At 44.8% G+C, this 15,976-nt stretch overlaps 1 protein-coding gene across 1 annotated transcript; it reads left to right on the forward strand.

The window, feature by feature from the left end:
* The first annotated feature begins 674 nt into the window (after nt 1-674).
* DYRK3 (dual specificity tyrosine phosphorylation regulated kinase 3) lies at nt 675-10,297 on the forward strand. Its single transcript, XM_045841462.1, has 3 exons — nt 675-905; nt 2,745-2,856; nt 8,494-10,297. The coding sequence occupies exons 1-3, from the start codon at nt 829-831 to the stop codon at nt 10,066-10,068; spliced, it is 1,764 nt and encodes a 587-aa protein (XP_045697418.1). The 5' UTR covers nt 675-828; the 3' UTR covers nt 10,069-10,297.
* Nucleotides 10,298-15,976: the final 5,679 nt, after the last annotated feature.

Below are 15,976 nucleotides of genomic sequence, written 5' to 3' on the forward strand. Positions count from 1 at the left end.
TCGCACACTTCTAGCTCAGGTTTGGCCAACTAGAAGATCCTGAGGAAGTACGGCCCCTCTGGGTTGTTTTCTCATCCCGAAAATATATCTGGGAGCCCTACCATCCACGGCATCCCGCTGTAGAGGACCCAGCCCTCAATTTATATTCTGGAAAAGAGACCTGTCACCTGGTATGGTTACTGAGATTAAAAACACCAAAAAACAAAAACACAGTGTAACGATCGAAAGCACTGGTAGTGTCACTACCTGGTTTTTTATTATTGCTCTCCTACATAACTTCTTTCGGGAGAGGCTCGGTAGGGAAGTCTGAATTATTACACACTTTTTTCATTCGTTTTAAAATTCATATTCAGAACAGGTTTTAGAACTCCAGGATGCGACGTGTTAAGGAACAGCGGATTCTGAGGTAGAAATGGGGACTAGGTGCTCCTTTCGCAATCCTCCGATGGGGCCTGGCTCTCTGGTCCCCCAACCGCCACCAGCTGCCCCGGGGAGGAAACTTCCACGCTTTGAACTTCCCAGAGCCTGCGCGGTAGGGAGAGGCCTCAGGCCCCGCCTCCGTGCATCACGTGTCTTTGCGCAGAGGCGTTTACCGGGGCGTGCCGCGGTTGCTAGGCGACCACACTGCGCCCCAGCCCGCCCCTGCCTCTTCTCCACTCCTTCCGCGTCCCGGCTAGTCGCGAGCGACGGCACGCGGCGCTGCAGTGTCTGCAGGGGAGTCCCCGGGGAAGCGTCGTGGTCCGAGAGGCAGCCACCCCATCGCGAGTGGACGCTGCTCACCAGACCCTCCAACCGCCGCCCCTCCCCCCGGGGGTCCCGAGCTAGGTGATGGGAGGCACGGCTCGTGGGCCAGGGCGGAAGGATGCGGGGCCGCCCGGAGCCGGACTGCCACCCCAGCAGCGGAGGTAACGGCGCCGCTGGGTAACGGGCTAGGGGTTACCGACAGAGCGCCTGGCGCTGGCAGGCGAGGTCAGGGGGCAAAGAAAGTCTGGACCCCAGCAGGAGGGACGAAGGAAGGGGTCTGATCCGCCCCCCCCCCCTCCCCGGGAGCCGGCCCATTCTTTCCCTCCTCATCAGTTCCCCTCCCCCCGAGAGTCCGGGAGGGAGGTGGGTGGATTTAGGGAAAGAGGAGTTACCACCCTCGCGATTATCCCTGAAGGACCTAGATCAAGGGGTGTATGGTAAGGAACAATGAGGAACTGGGACTTTTTAGCACACTGGGGGAGACCAGGAGCAATTGATTTCAGAGAAGCCTTGTTGCTCAGAGCCGATAACCAAGGGTTGAACTCTTGGGGCTCTGCGTGAGGGGTGCGGTTTGACTTCGGATATGCAGGTAAAGGGCTCTGCTGATAGGGTTTTGGGTGGGTCCAAGTTTTGAGAGATTCTGCACCTTGCATAGGGACCCCTCCTCGCTTCATGTGCATGGATGGAGTCTTCCTTTGGGTAATTTCCAATGGCGATTGAAAAATATCTATAGATCTCCAATATCTTTTTTTCTTTAAGTGTGGATGTCTGTCCCGTTTTGTTTTTTATTTCTACTCTTGGCAAAGAGTCCATCCAGCATTTTTGATTCATGTCAGTGAAGCAGTTTTCGTTAAAGATATAAATGGTCCTGTCAGAATGTGAGCATGTTTTGAAAAGAACATTTCAAAAATATTTATAGTGTTTTTTTTCTGTCAGTATTCCTATAGCACATCAATTAAGAAAACTCGAACTAATTTTACAAAACCGTTTTTAAAGGCAACTGAAATATTCCAGCATATTTTAAAAGATTTAAAAAAAAAATCTTTCCTTGTAACCTGGTTATCATCATTGTCTGTCTTGTAAAAATGAAATAATGAAATGCTGGTGTGTGTAGCTGGGAAATCCACATTCTTGGGGGTAGATGAAATACATTATTCAGGGCCATCTTATGGATTAAATAAATCATCTTTTGTGTTTCCTTACCGTGGTGGAGACTCAGTGTTAAAGAAGAAAGAAATGTTCCATCCTTCATCGTTTAGCATTTTAGCTTCCACCATCCACCAGAAAATGGTGTGGATAAAAAGAAATGAAATTTAGAACATTTTGAAATTTAGAGGATCCCTTAATATTTGTTGTAGTTTTCACTGTATTTTTCTACAAGTTATGTGGATGTTAAGTAGGTAAGTAAATTAAAGAAGAAGGCGACAACGAGAGTCCTAAGAAGGCCTTTTATTTCTTGCCTGTAGGAGCCAGAGTGTTGACTGGAATTATTCTTCCCATTATAGCATGTGGAAAACAGGCTCAGGAGGAATGTAGTGCAGCCAGTGTTGGAGCTGAGATTAGAATCCAAGTCTGGAAAATACAGTTACTTCTGTCTGCCCCTGCCCCCTCGCCTGCCAGCCCCCCCCCCCCATGTTATGGTTAGTTTTTAAGATTCAGATTCAAACTAGCCTTCATTTTCAATTAATTAAATGAGATCCTTTTGATAGCCCTTCTTTTTAACAACATCCAGTAAGCCTTATTTTAACTATTTCAAAATACAGACTTAGAAATGCTATACTTTCTTGTCAAAAAAGGAAAGAAAATTTGGGTTTCCTTTTTTCCTCTGCCAAACACCCCGGTTGTTTGTATTCAGTGCCAAGATGCAGTGTAGACATTTACGTGTATTCATTAGTCTTTGTAGCAGATATGAAGCAGTTAAGACACAGGATGATGCTTTGGAAATAGAAATTTATGTACTTCAATTACTAACAGATTTTATCTGTAATCCTTTCAATTAGATTGGGGGATGGTGTCTATGATACCTTCATGATGATAGATGAAACCAAATGCCCACCCTGTTCAAATGTTCTCTGCAATCCTTCTGAACCACCTCTGCCTAGAAGACTAAATGTAAGTAAATGAAACAATTCTTTATGTTGCAATTGTCTTGGAAAGGAGGAAGTGCTCTTTAATGCCCAAGGTATGGTTGCATCTCACTGGCAACCCAGACTCTTTGTTTGCTTTTGATTTTCTCCTGACTTTGGATTAAGAACTTCTGTGGTCTGAGTTGAGGTTTTCAGACATTTGTATTTGGAGACCAACTCTTTGAACCACTGGGATAAATGCAAGGCATTAGGAAAAAAAATAATATGCTGCTTTTATCTAGGTAATGCTTATTTTGTTACAGGATGATGTATATAGTGTATTCAAACACTCCCTTTAACAAAAACAAGGAATAGAGAATGTCCCTGAATTCATACACCTATAGGATTTCCTCTACAATACAGAAATGTAATTTCAGCTTATCATATGCTAAAGAGAACCATTTTTCCTTTTAAAATTTATTTTTAATTATAGTTGACATATTAGGTTCAGGTATAAAACATAGTGATTCTATGTTTACATATCTTACCAAGTGATCAAAGTGTAAGTCTGGTACCCGCCTGGCCACATACGTAGTTATTATAATGTTACTGTGTTCTCTATGTCGTACTTTACATCCTGTGATTTATTTTATAACTGAAAGTTTGTGCTTCTTGATTTCCTTCCCCTTTCTACTTCTCTGGCAACCATCAGTTTGAAAACACCCATTTAGTAGATCATACATAAAACATAATAGTACAGTTAGTTTTTTGAGGCATTTAGTCATTTTGGAGACTACAGAAATTTAGCTTTGGATACTGCTTTACTTAAGGTAATAAAAAATTAATTTATATTCCCTCAGCGTAGCAAGGAGAGCAGGGTTTGGACAAGCTCCATGATAGGGAGACACTATCCTGTGACTTCAAAATTTGCTGCATCTAGTGAACAAATTGAATAATTGAATAGGCTAATTTTAATATTTTCCCTTTATGTTTCTGTGTTGAAGACCTAAAGTTGTTCCTATATGAAAAAAAATTACTTGTGTATTTCATAGCTCTTCCCAACTTTCTGTCATCTTTTGCTAATCAACCTTTTACTACTTTCAAGGCTAATACGATTACAAAGTAAGGGCTAAATATATTTGGAAGGCTAGTCACCCTATTTTTAGTCTTCTCTCTGGAGTGAAGTAAGGTTTCTTTCCACTCTCTGTTAGTTTATTTCTTTAATTTGTAAAAACCTCTGAGGACTCCAGAACCACACGTTCCTTGGGTTGACCTTTAGATTTCTTGGTTATTTGTTGCCAATTAGCATCCCTTTATAGAAGGCTGGTGCATTAACATGTGACTTAAAGTTCATTTTAACTTGGCTAATGCTAATCACCTTCTAGTAGGTCAGTTAAATTATGTGTTTTGGGATGAGAATAATTTCTTACTGCATGGTATTCAGAGTAACAGTTTTGGAGAAACACAAGATTTTAGATTGCAACTCAATGTTGTCTTTGCAGACTTGGCTGAAAAATGCTTTTTGACTTCTTGGTTACACTTATGTATAGTACATAATGCCACGAATCCATCCCTACACCTTGTTACTATTTTCACAGAGGCTTTTAACATCATTGTTTATCTAAGATGCTCACATTGTAAACTACAGATCATCTGCTTGTAGGCTTTTATTGGGTTAGGTTTTGGGTTGCAGAGATTTTGGGTCAAGAACTAGGAGAGGATGGTGTTTTATATCTGGATGAGAAGGATTTTTTCTTCTGAATTTCTTAAGATCTTTAAGACTTGATTAACACAGAAGAAGAGTCTATTTAAAATGTTAAGAGACATCCACATTAACAATGTATATGAAGCATTCTTAAATAAAACGTGATTAATCTAGCGTTGTGTATCTCTCTGTATAAAATTACATAGTTGAAATATGTGGGATACTTGATCAGTACATTGCTCGGTTGTTGTGATTATAAGCCCAGACTAGAGATATATGGTGTTTTAAAACTATTATGCTCTTAACATGTGTGAATATTGTAGATTCTCCTAGAACAATGGAAGATTTTATTTATAGAACAGCAGGCTTGATACATAATTGATTCAGGCTAGTGTTTGAGTTATTTACAGGAAAGGAGAGAACGCTGAGGAGAGAACCCCTCCCTGTGTGGAAAAATTCCTTCCTGGAATTTTTCAGATTCACTGGCGACTGGAGCCTTGACAATCCGTGGTGAACTACACCTGCAGCGTCCTGTCCTGTTCTGGGGGCTGCAGTTCAAGAGAGGCACAGAGTGAAGTGTGCACTGAGAACGTGGATAGGATGGTCAGGGAACCCGGCACAAGCCAAGGGAGGCAGAGAATGTAATGGGGGCGATGAACCTGGAAAAAACTGATGGGGGCAGGACAGCCCCTTTCAGCATCTGAGGGCTTTTTACACGAAATCTGGATACTTCCAGGTGGGTCCAGAAGGCAAAATAACACTTAGTGTTCAGGGAGAGAGATTTAGTCTTGCTTTGAAGAAAAACCACGAGTCAGGAAACAAAATGACATTTTTAATCTTACTGTAGTAGTTCCATGGAAATTAAATTTCTGCTGTCTATCTGTTCTTATTAATGTTATGTCCCTGAGACCCTCTCTTTATCACAAACAGAAGTGAAGACCTCCAGAGCCAATGCAGCCTTACATGTAGACAGCAGGCGAAATACCCAGGGGTGGACCCTGGACCACAGATACCTTTCCTGCCAGCTGTCATGGATGGCTGCAGTTCCTAGAGAGTCAGTCCTTTGAGTTAAGGCATCGATCTTCCCTTAGAGTTCAAATATGTCTGGAGAGAGAACACTGTATCGTACAGCAAGTTGAAAGCAATTGGGGGACAAAAGGGGTAAGGTGCTCTTGTGCATCCTGAGGGAAGGCCTGCCGTGGAGACCGTGATGGAGCAGAAGGTGTATTTAGTGCCGGAGGTCTAGTGGCGAGAGACTGGCAGTATATGGAGGAAGCACCACGGAGAGAAGAGAAACTGAAATGGGAAAGGGAGAATGTATAAGAGCTTAAACCTTAATATACTGAGAATTATTGCTACCAGTGTTTTTAAAATGTTTTACAGCTTGTGAGGGGCTTTCACATATATTAGTAGTATTGTTTGACTCACACAGCATCCTAAGGTATTGTTGCCCACATTCTACAGATGAACTGGGCTAAAGGTTAAGCAACCTGCCCAGGGACTTAGAGCTTTTAAGCAGTATAGTTATGACCCCAACCCAGGCCTTCTGGCTTCACATTGCTTCAGAATATGTCCCCAAGACCCGCAGTAAATACTCAGATGCATTTAAATTAGGGAGTACAATTTTTTTTAAACTTTTTAAAAAGATTTTATTTATTTTTAGAGAGGGAAGGGAGGGAGATAGAGAGAGAGAGAAACATCAATGTGTGGTTGCTGGGGGTCATGGCCTGCAACCCAGGCATGTGCCCTGACTGGGAATCAAACCTGCGACACTTTGGTTCGCAGCCCGCGCTCAATCCACTGAGCTACGCCATCCAGGGCTGGGAGTAAAATTTTAAAGAAAACTGGCTGAGGTGCATGCAGATGTTCATTTTGTTATTTAAATCTACCTAAAACCAAATAATTATAATTCCCTAGTTCAGCCAAAGTATCTCCTAATAGATTGTTCCTTGAAAACACCTGTTTGTTTGTTTGATAGCGAACAATAAATGTTCATGTGAATGTTGGTTGGATGGGTAGGACCCCCTTTTTTTCATTCTTAAAAACGAGCATACCTATAGTTATTTGACTTCTTACTAATTACTGCTGAGAAAAACCTTTCATTATATTTACATTTTAGCAAGATATTTAGGTTTTGTCTGCAGAGTTGTTGTTTTTTTTAATTTTTTTGACCAGTGATACCTATTTTTGTATCAGATTTTTCCTGGTTTATATCTCGCCTCCTTACTTTAATGCCAAAGTGTAGCTGTAGTTCCAAGTAATCTGTAAATGTTTAAATTGATTAAATGACCTGAAAGGAGGAGGCAAGAACTAATGTTTTGCTTTTATAACTTAGATTAGGAGCTGTCTTGAAGAATGTCAGCACTTAAACACTTTCATCCTTTTTTTGTTGTTTATTTTTATCTTTTATATGATTATTTATTTAAGGTAATAGGCCAGATGTTGTTTATTTGGGTTATATTAAAATTCTATTTTTGAAAGGTTTGGTCATTTTAGACCATTAGTTTTAAATTTTTATCATTTTTTTAGAGATTATAATTATAGTGCAGAGCTCCCCTGGAACTCTCTACCCCTGATCACAGAGGCTGTCAGCGGTCATCAGACACATCTTGCGTGCAGTTCGTTGGGGTTTATTAAGGAAAACATGTTCTTTGAGGTGTCCCAGAATTTGCTTTCAGCAACAGATTTAACATTTCTCTCTTGATTTCTTCTAGCACCTTCTTACATTTTTCTTAGTTTTTGTTTATTTGTTTTTGGTTTTCCTCCATCTAATTTCAAAGAATCTTGTTTCATTTCAGAGGAATTAGTAGAACTGCCTTTTGTGGGTTACTGTGTTTTGCAGGCAAAGGTTAAGCAAAATCCAATGAAAAGAGTAGCAGTGTGTCTGTAACACCGCGGCTCCCGCTGGAGAAGCATCTGTGCCTGATTGGGGGAGAGATCCTTTATCTCTTCAGGAGAGGTTTATAAGAAGCCCCAGGGCATTGAATTGGCATTCTATTCAGATGCATCAAGAATTGGCCTAGGTGATCCCAAGAGTTCTCTGACTTAGAACTTTTGTGATTCAATGAATTGAGCTCTACGGCTGCGATAACTTAGGGACTTGAGAGAAGATGATGAGGACTCGATTGGTTCTAGGCCACAGTCAACATTCAGCCCCACTGGAGAGCAGTAGTACAGGCAGTAGGAGAACCCGGTGCCAAAGTTATGTTAATGGGAAGGGCCCTGGACTGACAGTCAGAAGTCCTGGGTTCAGATCCTGTTTCTGTTCTTTACTAATACTTTGCTACTTACAGCGAGTATGGTGGCCTCTGCCCATCAAGTGTCCACACTCAGTTCTGCATCAATATAGTGACCTCTTGGGAGTGGGGGCCACCAGGTTGCATAAGGAGGGGTGAACCGCCCCAAGTTGGAAGGAGAGCGGGTCAAAACTCCTGTGCTGATCAATAATACTTTGTTATTTACAGAACACTTGAATACACATTGTGTTGATCCTGCTTATATGCCTGTAAGATTTGGAAAGGTAGTTAAAAGCATTAGTAAAAAAATACAAACCAGTGTATATGTATATAGTCAAGTACCAGATTTCGATGTAAGGTTAACCAGTATGGGCTTGGAGGAGTTCTAAGTGGAAGAGAGAGGACTTGAATTGGGCCTTGAAAGAGTGTAGGATTTGAGTGATTGGGGCAAAAAGATTCTCAGTAGAAAGATAAACCCTATTAGAAGGAACCTAGGATGATCAGGGTGTGGTGAGGAAACCATCTTGTCTTGAACACAGCAAAGCATTTACAGGGGTGAAGGGTGGCTAGAATACTCTGAGAATTAATACGACATTTCTAGAGACTTCTGCTTATCCCACTTTTGGGTCATGTCAACTAAAACGACTGGATGTACTTTGTTGTTGTGTCAGGGGAGGAGTCTTTCATCCTTCTGCTTTGTTTTTCATGCCTTTAGCATTATATTCATCTTTCTTTTCCATAGATCACCACTGAGCAGTTAACGAGAGACCATACTCAGCGCTTTCTGAATGGGGGTGAAATGAAGGTAGAACAGCTGTTTCAAGAATTTGGCAACAGAAGAGCTGATACTTTTCAGTCTGATGGCATCAATGACTCTGAAAAATGCTCTCCCACTGTTTCTCAGGGTAAGAGTTCAGAGAGCTTGAGTACGGGAAAATCCAACAGTTCACCCAAAGCATCCAAAGTGGTGCCTCTGACTCCAGAGCAAGCACTGAAGCAATACAAACACCACCTCACTGCCTATGAGAAACTGGAAATCGTCAATTATCCAGAAATTTACTTTGTGGGTCCAAATGCCAAAAAAAGACACGGAGTTCTCGGTGGTCCCAATAATGGGGGATATGATGATGCTGAAGGGGCCTATATTCACGTACCTCGAGACCATCTAGCTTATCGATATGAGGTGCTGAAAATTATTGGCAAGGGGAGTTTTGGGCAGGTGGCCCGGGTCTACGATCACAAACTTCGACAGTACGTGGCCCTAAAGATAGTGCGCAATGAAAAGCGTTTTCATCGTCAAGCAGCCGAGGAGATCCGGATTTTGGAGCATCTTAGGAAGCAGGATAAAACTGGTAGCATGAACGTCATCCACATGCTGGAAAGTTTCACGTTCCGGAACCATGTTTGCATGGCCTTTGAATTGCTGAGCATAGACCTTTACGAGCTAATTAAAAAGAACAAGTTTCAGGGTTTCAGCATCCAGTTAGTACGAAAGTTTGCTCAATCCATTTTGCAATCCTTGGACGCCCTTCACAAAAATAAGATCATTCACTGTGACCTGAAGCCAGAAAACATTCTCCTGAAACACCATGGGCGCAGTGCGACCAAGGTCATTGACTTTGGGTCCAGCTGCTTCGAGTACCAGAAGCTTTACACATACATCCAGTCTCGGTTCTACCGAGCTCCAGAGATCATCTTAGGAGGCCGCTACAGCACGCCGATCGACATATGGAGTTTTGGCTGCATCCTTGCGGAACTTTTCACAGGGCAGCCTCTCTTCCCTGGGGAGGATGAAGGGGATCAGCTGGCCTGTATGATGGAGCTTCTAGGGATGCCACCGGCCAAACTTCTGGAGCAGTCCAAACGTGCCAAGTACTTCATTAACTCCAAGGGCCTACCTCGCTACTGTTCGGTGACTACTCAGGCAGATGGGAGGGTTGTGCTTATGGGGGGTCGCTCACGTAGGGGTAAGAAGCGGGGCCCCCCAGGCAGCAAAGACTGGGTGACAGCGCTGAAAGGGTGTGATGACTACTTGTTTATAGAGTTTTTGAAAAGGTGTCTTCACTGGGACCCCTCTGCCCGCCTGACCCCAGCTCAAGCATTAAGACACCCTTGGATTAGCAAGTCTGCACCCAGACCTCTCACCGTTGAGAAGGTGTCAGGCAAACGGGTGGTAAAACCTGCAAATGCTTTCCATGGACTGGGTTCCAAGCTGCCTCCGGTTGTTGGCATAGCCAATAAGCTGAAAGCTAACTTAATGTCGGAAACCAGTGGTGGCATACCTCTGTGCAGTGTGTTGCCCAAACTGATTAGCTAATGGACGGTGATATGCTCAGAGATGCACATGGATGTATTTTTAATTATCCTGCAAACCGGGAAATGGAGAAAATACAAGCCTTTGGTAAATGTTTTTGTTAGACTAGATTTCTTTTTTTTTAACAAGGCAAAACATTTTTATATAACTGTCAAAAAGATCTCTTCAAGGGCTAATTACCTGTCCAGCTTGTATTGGCCATCCTGGAATAATGCATTAAATGGCTTTTTACAGGTCAGCACATCTTTGTTGTTATTGTCAGTTGTACTTCCACTTGTGTGTTTCTACTACGTTGGTTCACATCCCCTTTTCACAAGACAGAAGGCATACCAGAAGTCTGTTCTGATCGTTCTTCCCCTCTAGCCTCCCTCAGCATGTGTTCCAGAGGGGCACTTGGGGCCGTGGCTGCAGCTATGGGTGAGAGCTGGAGCTGGAGCTGGGTCTGGGTCTGGGTCTCCCGGCCCAGCAGGCCCTTCTGTGGGCTCATTCTCGGTGAAAGGGCTCAGGCAGCTGTCAGCCATCTGGGGAGCTGGGCTTCCTGCTTCTCAATGACTCATTTCTCTTCCCTTTGAGTCTGTGAGGTGCAGTGTTTTTATTTTATGTTATTTTAAAAATTATTTTGCCCCTGATTTGTTTTCTGGGCACTCAGAGCATTTTATAGACATTTTACCACTTTACCAAGTACTGGTATTGCAGCTGAGCCAGATGCCGCCCCCTCCCTGGTCTCGCAGGAAGAGAAAGCAGCTGCTCTGCCCCCAAGTGACCCTGATGGTAAAGGCAGAGTCGGCACATACAGCTGCAGTCCCCTCATTTCTCAGAACCATGGGAGCCAGCCCACTGGCTGCATTTTCATGGACTCGCTTCCTTATACAAAAGTGCTCTTTTGCAGGTAAACCTAACTGTGGATTCATTGCTTTCCCTCCTTTTCCCAACTATCTGCCACCTTAGGGTGCCACAGTTTTCCCACTTTCAATTGAAACCGAAGACTAGGCCCTAGATGCTGAATGAACTTCAGTTACAAGAAGAAACTCCAGAAACTAGTAGTAATAACCCCTTTCATTTCTCTTCATTTCAACGTCTTTTTTCTCTGCTAAGATTTAAACACTGAGGACTGATAATAGACTAATTGCTGATGAAATGTCTTACTGAGAAGGGTGGGGAAGAGTCAGTAAGCAAGGAACTCCCTGCCGCTAGTCGTTCTCCTCCCTGCCCTTCCCCGCTTCCAGCCTCCTCTGAAACTAGTGTGTGCACCGCTCTGTGCTCAAAGCTGCGCCTCACTGGAGACCGTTGCTTCCTACAACTTTGTTCTCAGGATGAGCCACTTCCTTTTTTTCTCTAGAGTTTTGTGTCTGCAAACTCTGTAAGGGCAGGGGGGAGCCACAGTAACAAAAAGGAGAGAGTAACAAAAAACATCATGTGCATGTTGTTTAAGGAACTTTTGCCTTATTCAAAAAGCATTCCTGATTGCCACAACACAGGCTGTGAAAAATGAGAATGAGCAAATGAGCAGAATGGGGCCTTGGCCCAAAGCGGGGGGGTGTCCTGGTGTTTTTGATAACTAAGCAACTGGACTGTTAAAACTTTCACAATTTCCTTCACTCCTGATTTACAGAAGGCAGTGGAACATGCACACACTTCATGTCCTCTTACTCCTGAATTCTCTGACTTAAGGAGAAGTCAGGTGAAATCTTCTATGTCATCTGGGCAGAGCATATGTCAGGGTGGTTTTGCCGGTTGCTGTCAGTGTGGAGGACGTGCTCTCCTGGGAAAACTGTTGAAGGAACTCTACCCCAAGCAACCGACGTGCACTCGGGCTGGATGTTTGTGTGTTCAGTGAGAGGTCTGTCCGGTCGGCCAGCACCTGTGGGCCTGGGGGCAGAAGCGAGCCTGTGGCTGAGGCTGGCATGTGGTTTGTTTCTGTGTGTTGGATGGACTGTGAGGTTACTGAAACGGGTTGAGTGACAGGATATAGACAACCCGTGACAGCAGACACATTCTAGAAAGCTCTGGGAAGGTGAATGGATGCGTGCCTGCCTAGATTTGGCAAGCCAGAGAGTGACGCAGAGCAGAGTCATTCAAGTTGGCGCGTCTCTTCTGCAGGCTGATTCAAGCTGGGGAGAGTGGGCTGCTTTAAAGCGTGGTGGTGGTGGTGGTGGTGCCAGATGAACTGGGGGAGGTTCTCTTCTGAGTGGGTTTCGAGTTTAGAGGCTGTCATTCTGTGCCCCCTTTTGCGGCCACTGAAGTTTTTGCTTGGGTCTCTTCCCAGCCACAGCGGTGAGTGACTGGACTGGACCACAGTTACACGGAGGTTCCACAGTTACCACAGTTACACGGAGGTTCAGGCTGCGTCTTACAGTTTCTGGGTTCTTGAGCCGCTTGTGTTCTTCGGGCCATTTCAATAAACAGGTCAAGTTAGCTGACTTCTTTTACTGACTTTAGAATTGACAAAATCAGCGGAGTTTCCAAATTCTTACTGACACAGTGAAAAGAGTTGGATAGGAAATTTTGTTTTATTTCATTCCTAAAATCATTTTTGTCTTTTAATGTGGGGAATTGGCTACTCTCGCTAATACCTGCTCATCTTGCTGGGCCTTACCTTCTGCCCTCCCAGTGAGTGATCTGTTCATTTGTCATGCACTGTCACTATTTCTCCACACATCTGACTAGGTGTGCGGTGCAGAGGGGCAGGCCCGCGACTTCGTGATGCTCTGAGTCAGCGGTTTCAGCCAGCGTGCCGCAAGAGTTTCTAAAACATGCAGTACCTTAGGGGCATTGACCTCTTTTCCCTTCGATTGTCAGATTAAAACAGGACAGCCAGCAATAGCCGTCTGGTGTGAATGAATCAAAATTATATTTATTTTTTGTCAGATTGGCAAAAAGTACAATTTTTGATGTGCTGTAGAATTTTAGTAGTTAATCTGCCACGAGCTGAAGAAGGTCGAACTTGCTGCTCTCGGTTGACTGGGGTGTTGCCTAAGGTGGTGGGGTTCGTCCCCTCCCATGCGCCAGGGTGTGGGCACTCTGCCCTCGTCACGGGGACCCACACAGGCAGTCTCCCGTCTCTCGTGGAGAAAGGGTCATTGGCTGAGGGCCGTATGAGGCCACCTCCTTCTGAACCAGTATTTGACACCTTGATAATAATGAAAAGAAAAATACAGCCATAACCTGGTTCCCACACAAAGCCCCGCTTCTGCTCCCCAGGGGCTCTGTGAAGAGGAGGGGTCGAGCCAGGATCTCCTTTTCCCAGAGGAACTGAGGACATGACAGGTCTACGGAGGCAGCTTTGTTCCTGGTGTTGTAAGGGGCTTTGGGACATACAGGTTGGCTGGCCAATGTCATTATACCCTCCTTTTCATGACGTTTTAAAGACTTTATTTTAAGAGAGGGAAAGTGGGGGAGAAAGTGAGAAACATCAATGTGCGAGACAAACATTGATCTGCTACCTCTTGAATGCACCCCTGTCAGGACCGAAACCCACAACCTGGCATGTGCCCTGCCCTGGAATAGAACCAGTAACCTTTTGCTTTGTGGGACAACGCCCGACCAACTGAGCCACGCCAGTCAGGGCTACTTTCCATGACATTTAATCTGTTAAGAATGGGGCTTATTGTGTGATCAAAAAACAGAAAACAAAAGATTAAATAAAAATTTCAACAGTGAAGCAGTTAAGGTCTGGAGCAGCTGGTCGTGTTGAAACATTTGTTTTGCTTAATTCCTAACTAGGCATAATTACGTTAAATGCTAAATTTTAGGTAGCAGCTGATAAGTGGTTCTCAGCTTTCCTGACTAACAGACTACTCCTACCACTTTAGTGAATCATGGAAAAGTCTTTGTTGTTTACTTTTAATTATTTCTCTGGCATCTGTCATTTGATGTCATCCGCACGGAAGCTGGAGAGGTGACAGTGATTGTTCCAGGCTGCACCTGGATGCCTTTCCTCCTTGGTGAACCAAGGAGAAATGCTTGTCCTCTGAAGCAGGTGGGATTGCCGGAACACGTTTCCCCATCTGACCAGGCTCTCTGGGGCGGCCAGCCTGCAGAGTGCCAGAACTTACCGTACACAGAGCAGTTGCAGAAACCCATCACATGAACCAACCGCGTGGGGTCTTCAAAATAAGGAGAGAGACAAGGCCAGGAAGGGGCAAAGCACGGAAGAGTTGCCCTTTGCTGGAGACCCCCCCACCCCGTGTCAGATAACATTTTTAATATCCTCTTTTTGACATGTACCACTTCTATCTTCAACCTATGCTTTGCCAAGCCCAAAATTTTAAAAGACTTTTGTTTCCAAACCTGGCTTTCAACCACATTAGGGTAATCCTTTCCAACTGTCTGTTGAATTATGCCTGCTGATTTCAATGGGAAGTTTTAAGAGTCACAGTGAACCCATCCATGTAAGGACTGAAAGCTCTCTGGTCCCTGAATCCATAACCCCTGAGATAAGCCAGAGCTACAAATATACTGTCTAGACTTTGAAGGAGAGGATGTGATTCTTAATATAGCTCACCAACCACTAAGTCGAGCCTGGACTCTCATAATTTTTCTTTAACAGGAGAAGCCTGCCTGACTTGAAAGAGTCTCATCTCTTCGGCCGCCACGCAAATAAACCAAAAAGAAAGGAATGCCCCAAATCAGGCCAGATGGTGACCTGTGGCTATTTCAGCTCAGGGTGTCAGCCTCTGAAGCATCAGGCTTGACTCATCTTGGTACCTGGGATTCTCCATTGTTCGTTTGAATCTGCTTACATACTTCCTCTGGAAAGCACAGTTAGGCATGGATGAGTCTCTATTTTTAAATTTGGGGATGTTTGTCTTTTAAAAGGTAAGGATGAAATGCTTTGGCAAAACATTTTTCAGCATCTCATGGTTGTTTCAGAACTAAAGCTGAGGTCGTCCCGGACTGGCCCGGAGTGCTGTACCCTGAAACGCTCCCAGTGTGGTGGGTGTGCACCCCTCACTAGGGCGTGTTTGGGCTTGACAAGGAAAATGCTGGGAAGGGAGGACTGGGAAGAGACAACCTCACAGAGATTCCGCCCGTCCCATCCTTTTGGCTCCCCGGAGTTTCACTGGGTTCATGAGCCCCGGCGGCACCGGTGTGAAGAAGGGAGCTGGGAGCACGCGTGTCATGTCGTGTCATGCTCAGGGTGGCCGTCTCCCTGGGAGCCCAACTGGCAGCTCTGTCCTCAGGAGCTCCCATCTCTGCGTTTCCGGGGCCCCAGCTTCGTGTGGGGTGAAGCCTGGCAAGCAGCTCCCAGGAAGACGGCTCATTTGGGAAGTTGCGCTGTTTGTCTTTGGCCGGGGCCTTGGTCCACAGGATAATTTAAAACCAGAGGGAACTGAGCCAATGCAGGAATGGGAAACAATGTTCTTAGGGACCCTTGGGCAACTGAGCTCCTGCCTGCCTCTGATCTGGCCCTGAGCCATCGCTGCCCTGGCAACAGGAGCTGAGTGGGCACTGAACTGAAGGACTGCTTTCTGTTTTGAAGAGGCTTCTGGCCTTATGGCTGCCTGGCCCGGAGCTAGGGAAGGGCCTTCCTGTGTTCATGAAGCAGCTGTGTGTTAGCGACCAGCTGCTAGAAAAGCTATAGGCTAGGTGGGATTTAGAAGAGCATCAGCCCTCAGCATAGCTGTTTAAACTTCTGCATTATCAAGTACACCCCAAGCTAGGATGCTCCTCTGGCTTTTTGTACATTTAGGGCAAATGCCACGGAACTTAGAAAAGGCAGTGAAAAGGTAAGGAGAGCCGTAGGTGCATTGCCTGTCACTTTTCAACGTCCAGGAATTTCCGTCCAGAAGCAGTGACCCGAAGTGCCTGCAGCTAGATCTGGTCTCAGGATACCAAGATCTGATACTAAGATCTGATCTCAGCCTTTGTGTAGCAGGGGCCCCGGGCACAATTCGACCGTGCTTTCGGA

This window comes from Phyllostomus hastatus, unplaced genomic scaffold (assembly GCF_019186645.2).
Source record: "Phyllostomus hastatus isolate PE091 unplaced genomic scaffold, TTU_PhHast_1.1 phas_contig_36, whole genome shotgun sequence".
NCBI classification, from domain to species: Eukaryota; Metazoa; Chordata; class Mammalia; order Chiroptera; family Phyllostomidae; genus Phyllostomus; species Phyllostomus hastatus.

Bases quoted from the DNA above. Each gene is read 5' to 3' on its own strand.
- DYRK3 (XM_045841462.1), top strand. From the start codon at position 829: ATGGGAGGCACGGCTCGTGGGCCAGGGCGGAAGGATGCGGGGCCGCCC. The intron at 906-2,744 runs GTAACGGCGCCG...CCTTTCAATTAG, and splicing joins CTGCCACCCCAGCAGCGGAG to ATTGGGGGATGGTGTCTATG. The intron at 2,857-8,493 runs GTAAGTAAATGA...TCTTTTCCATAG, and splicing joins CTCTGCCTAGAAGACTAAAT to ATCACCACTGAGCAGTTAAC.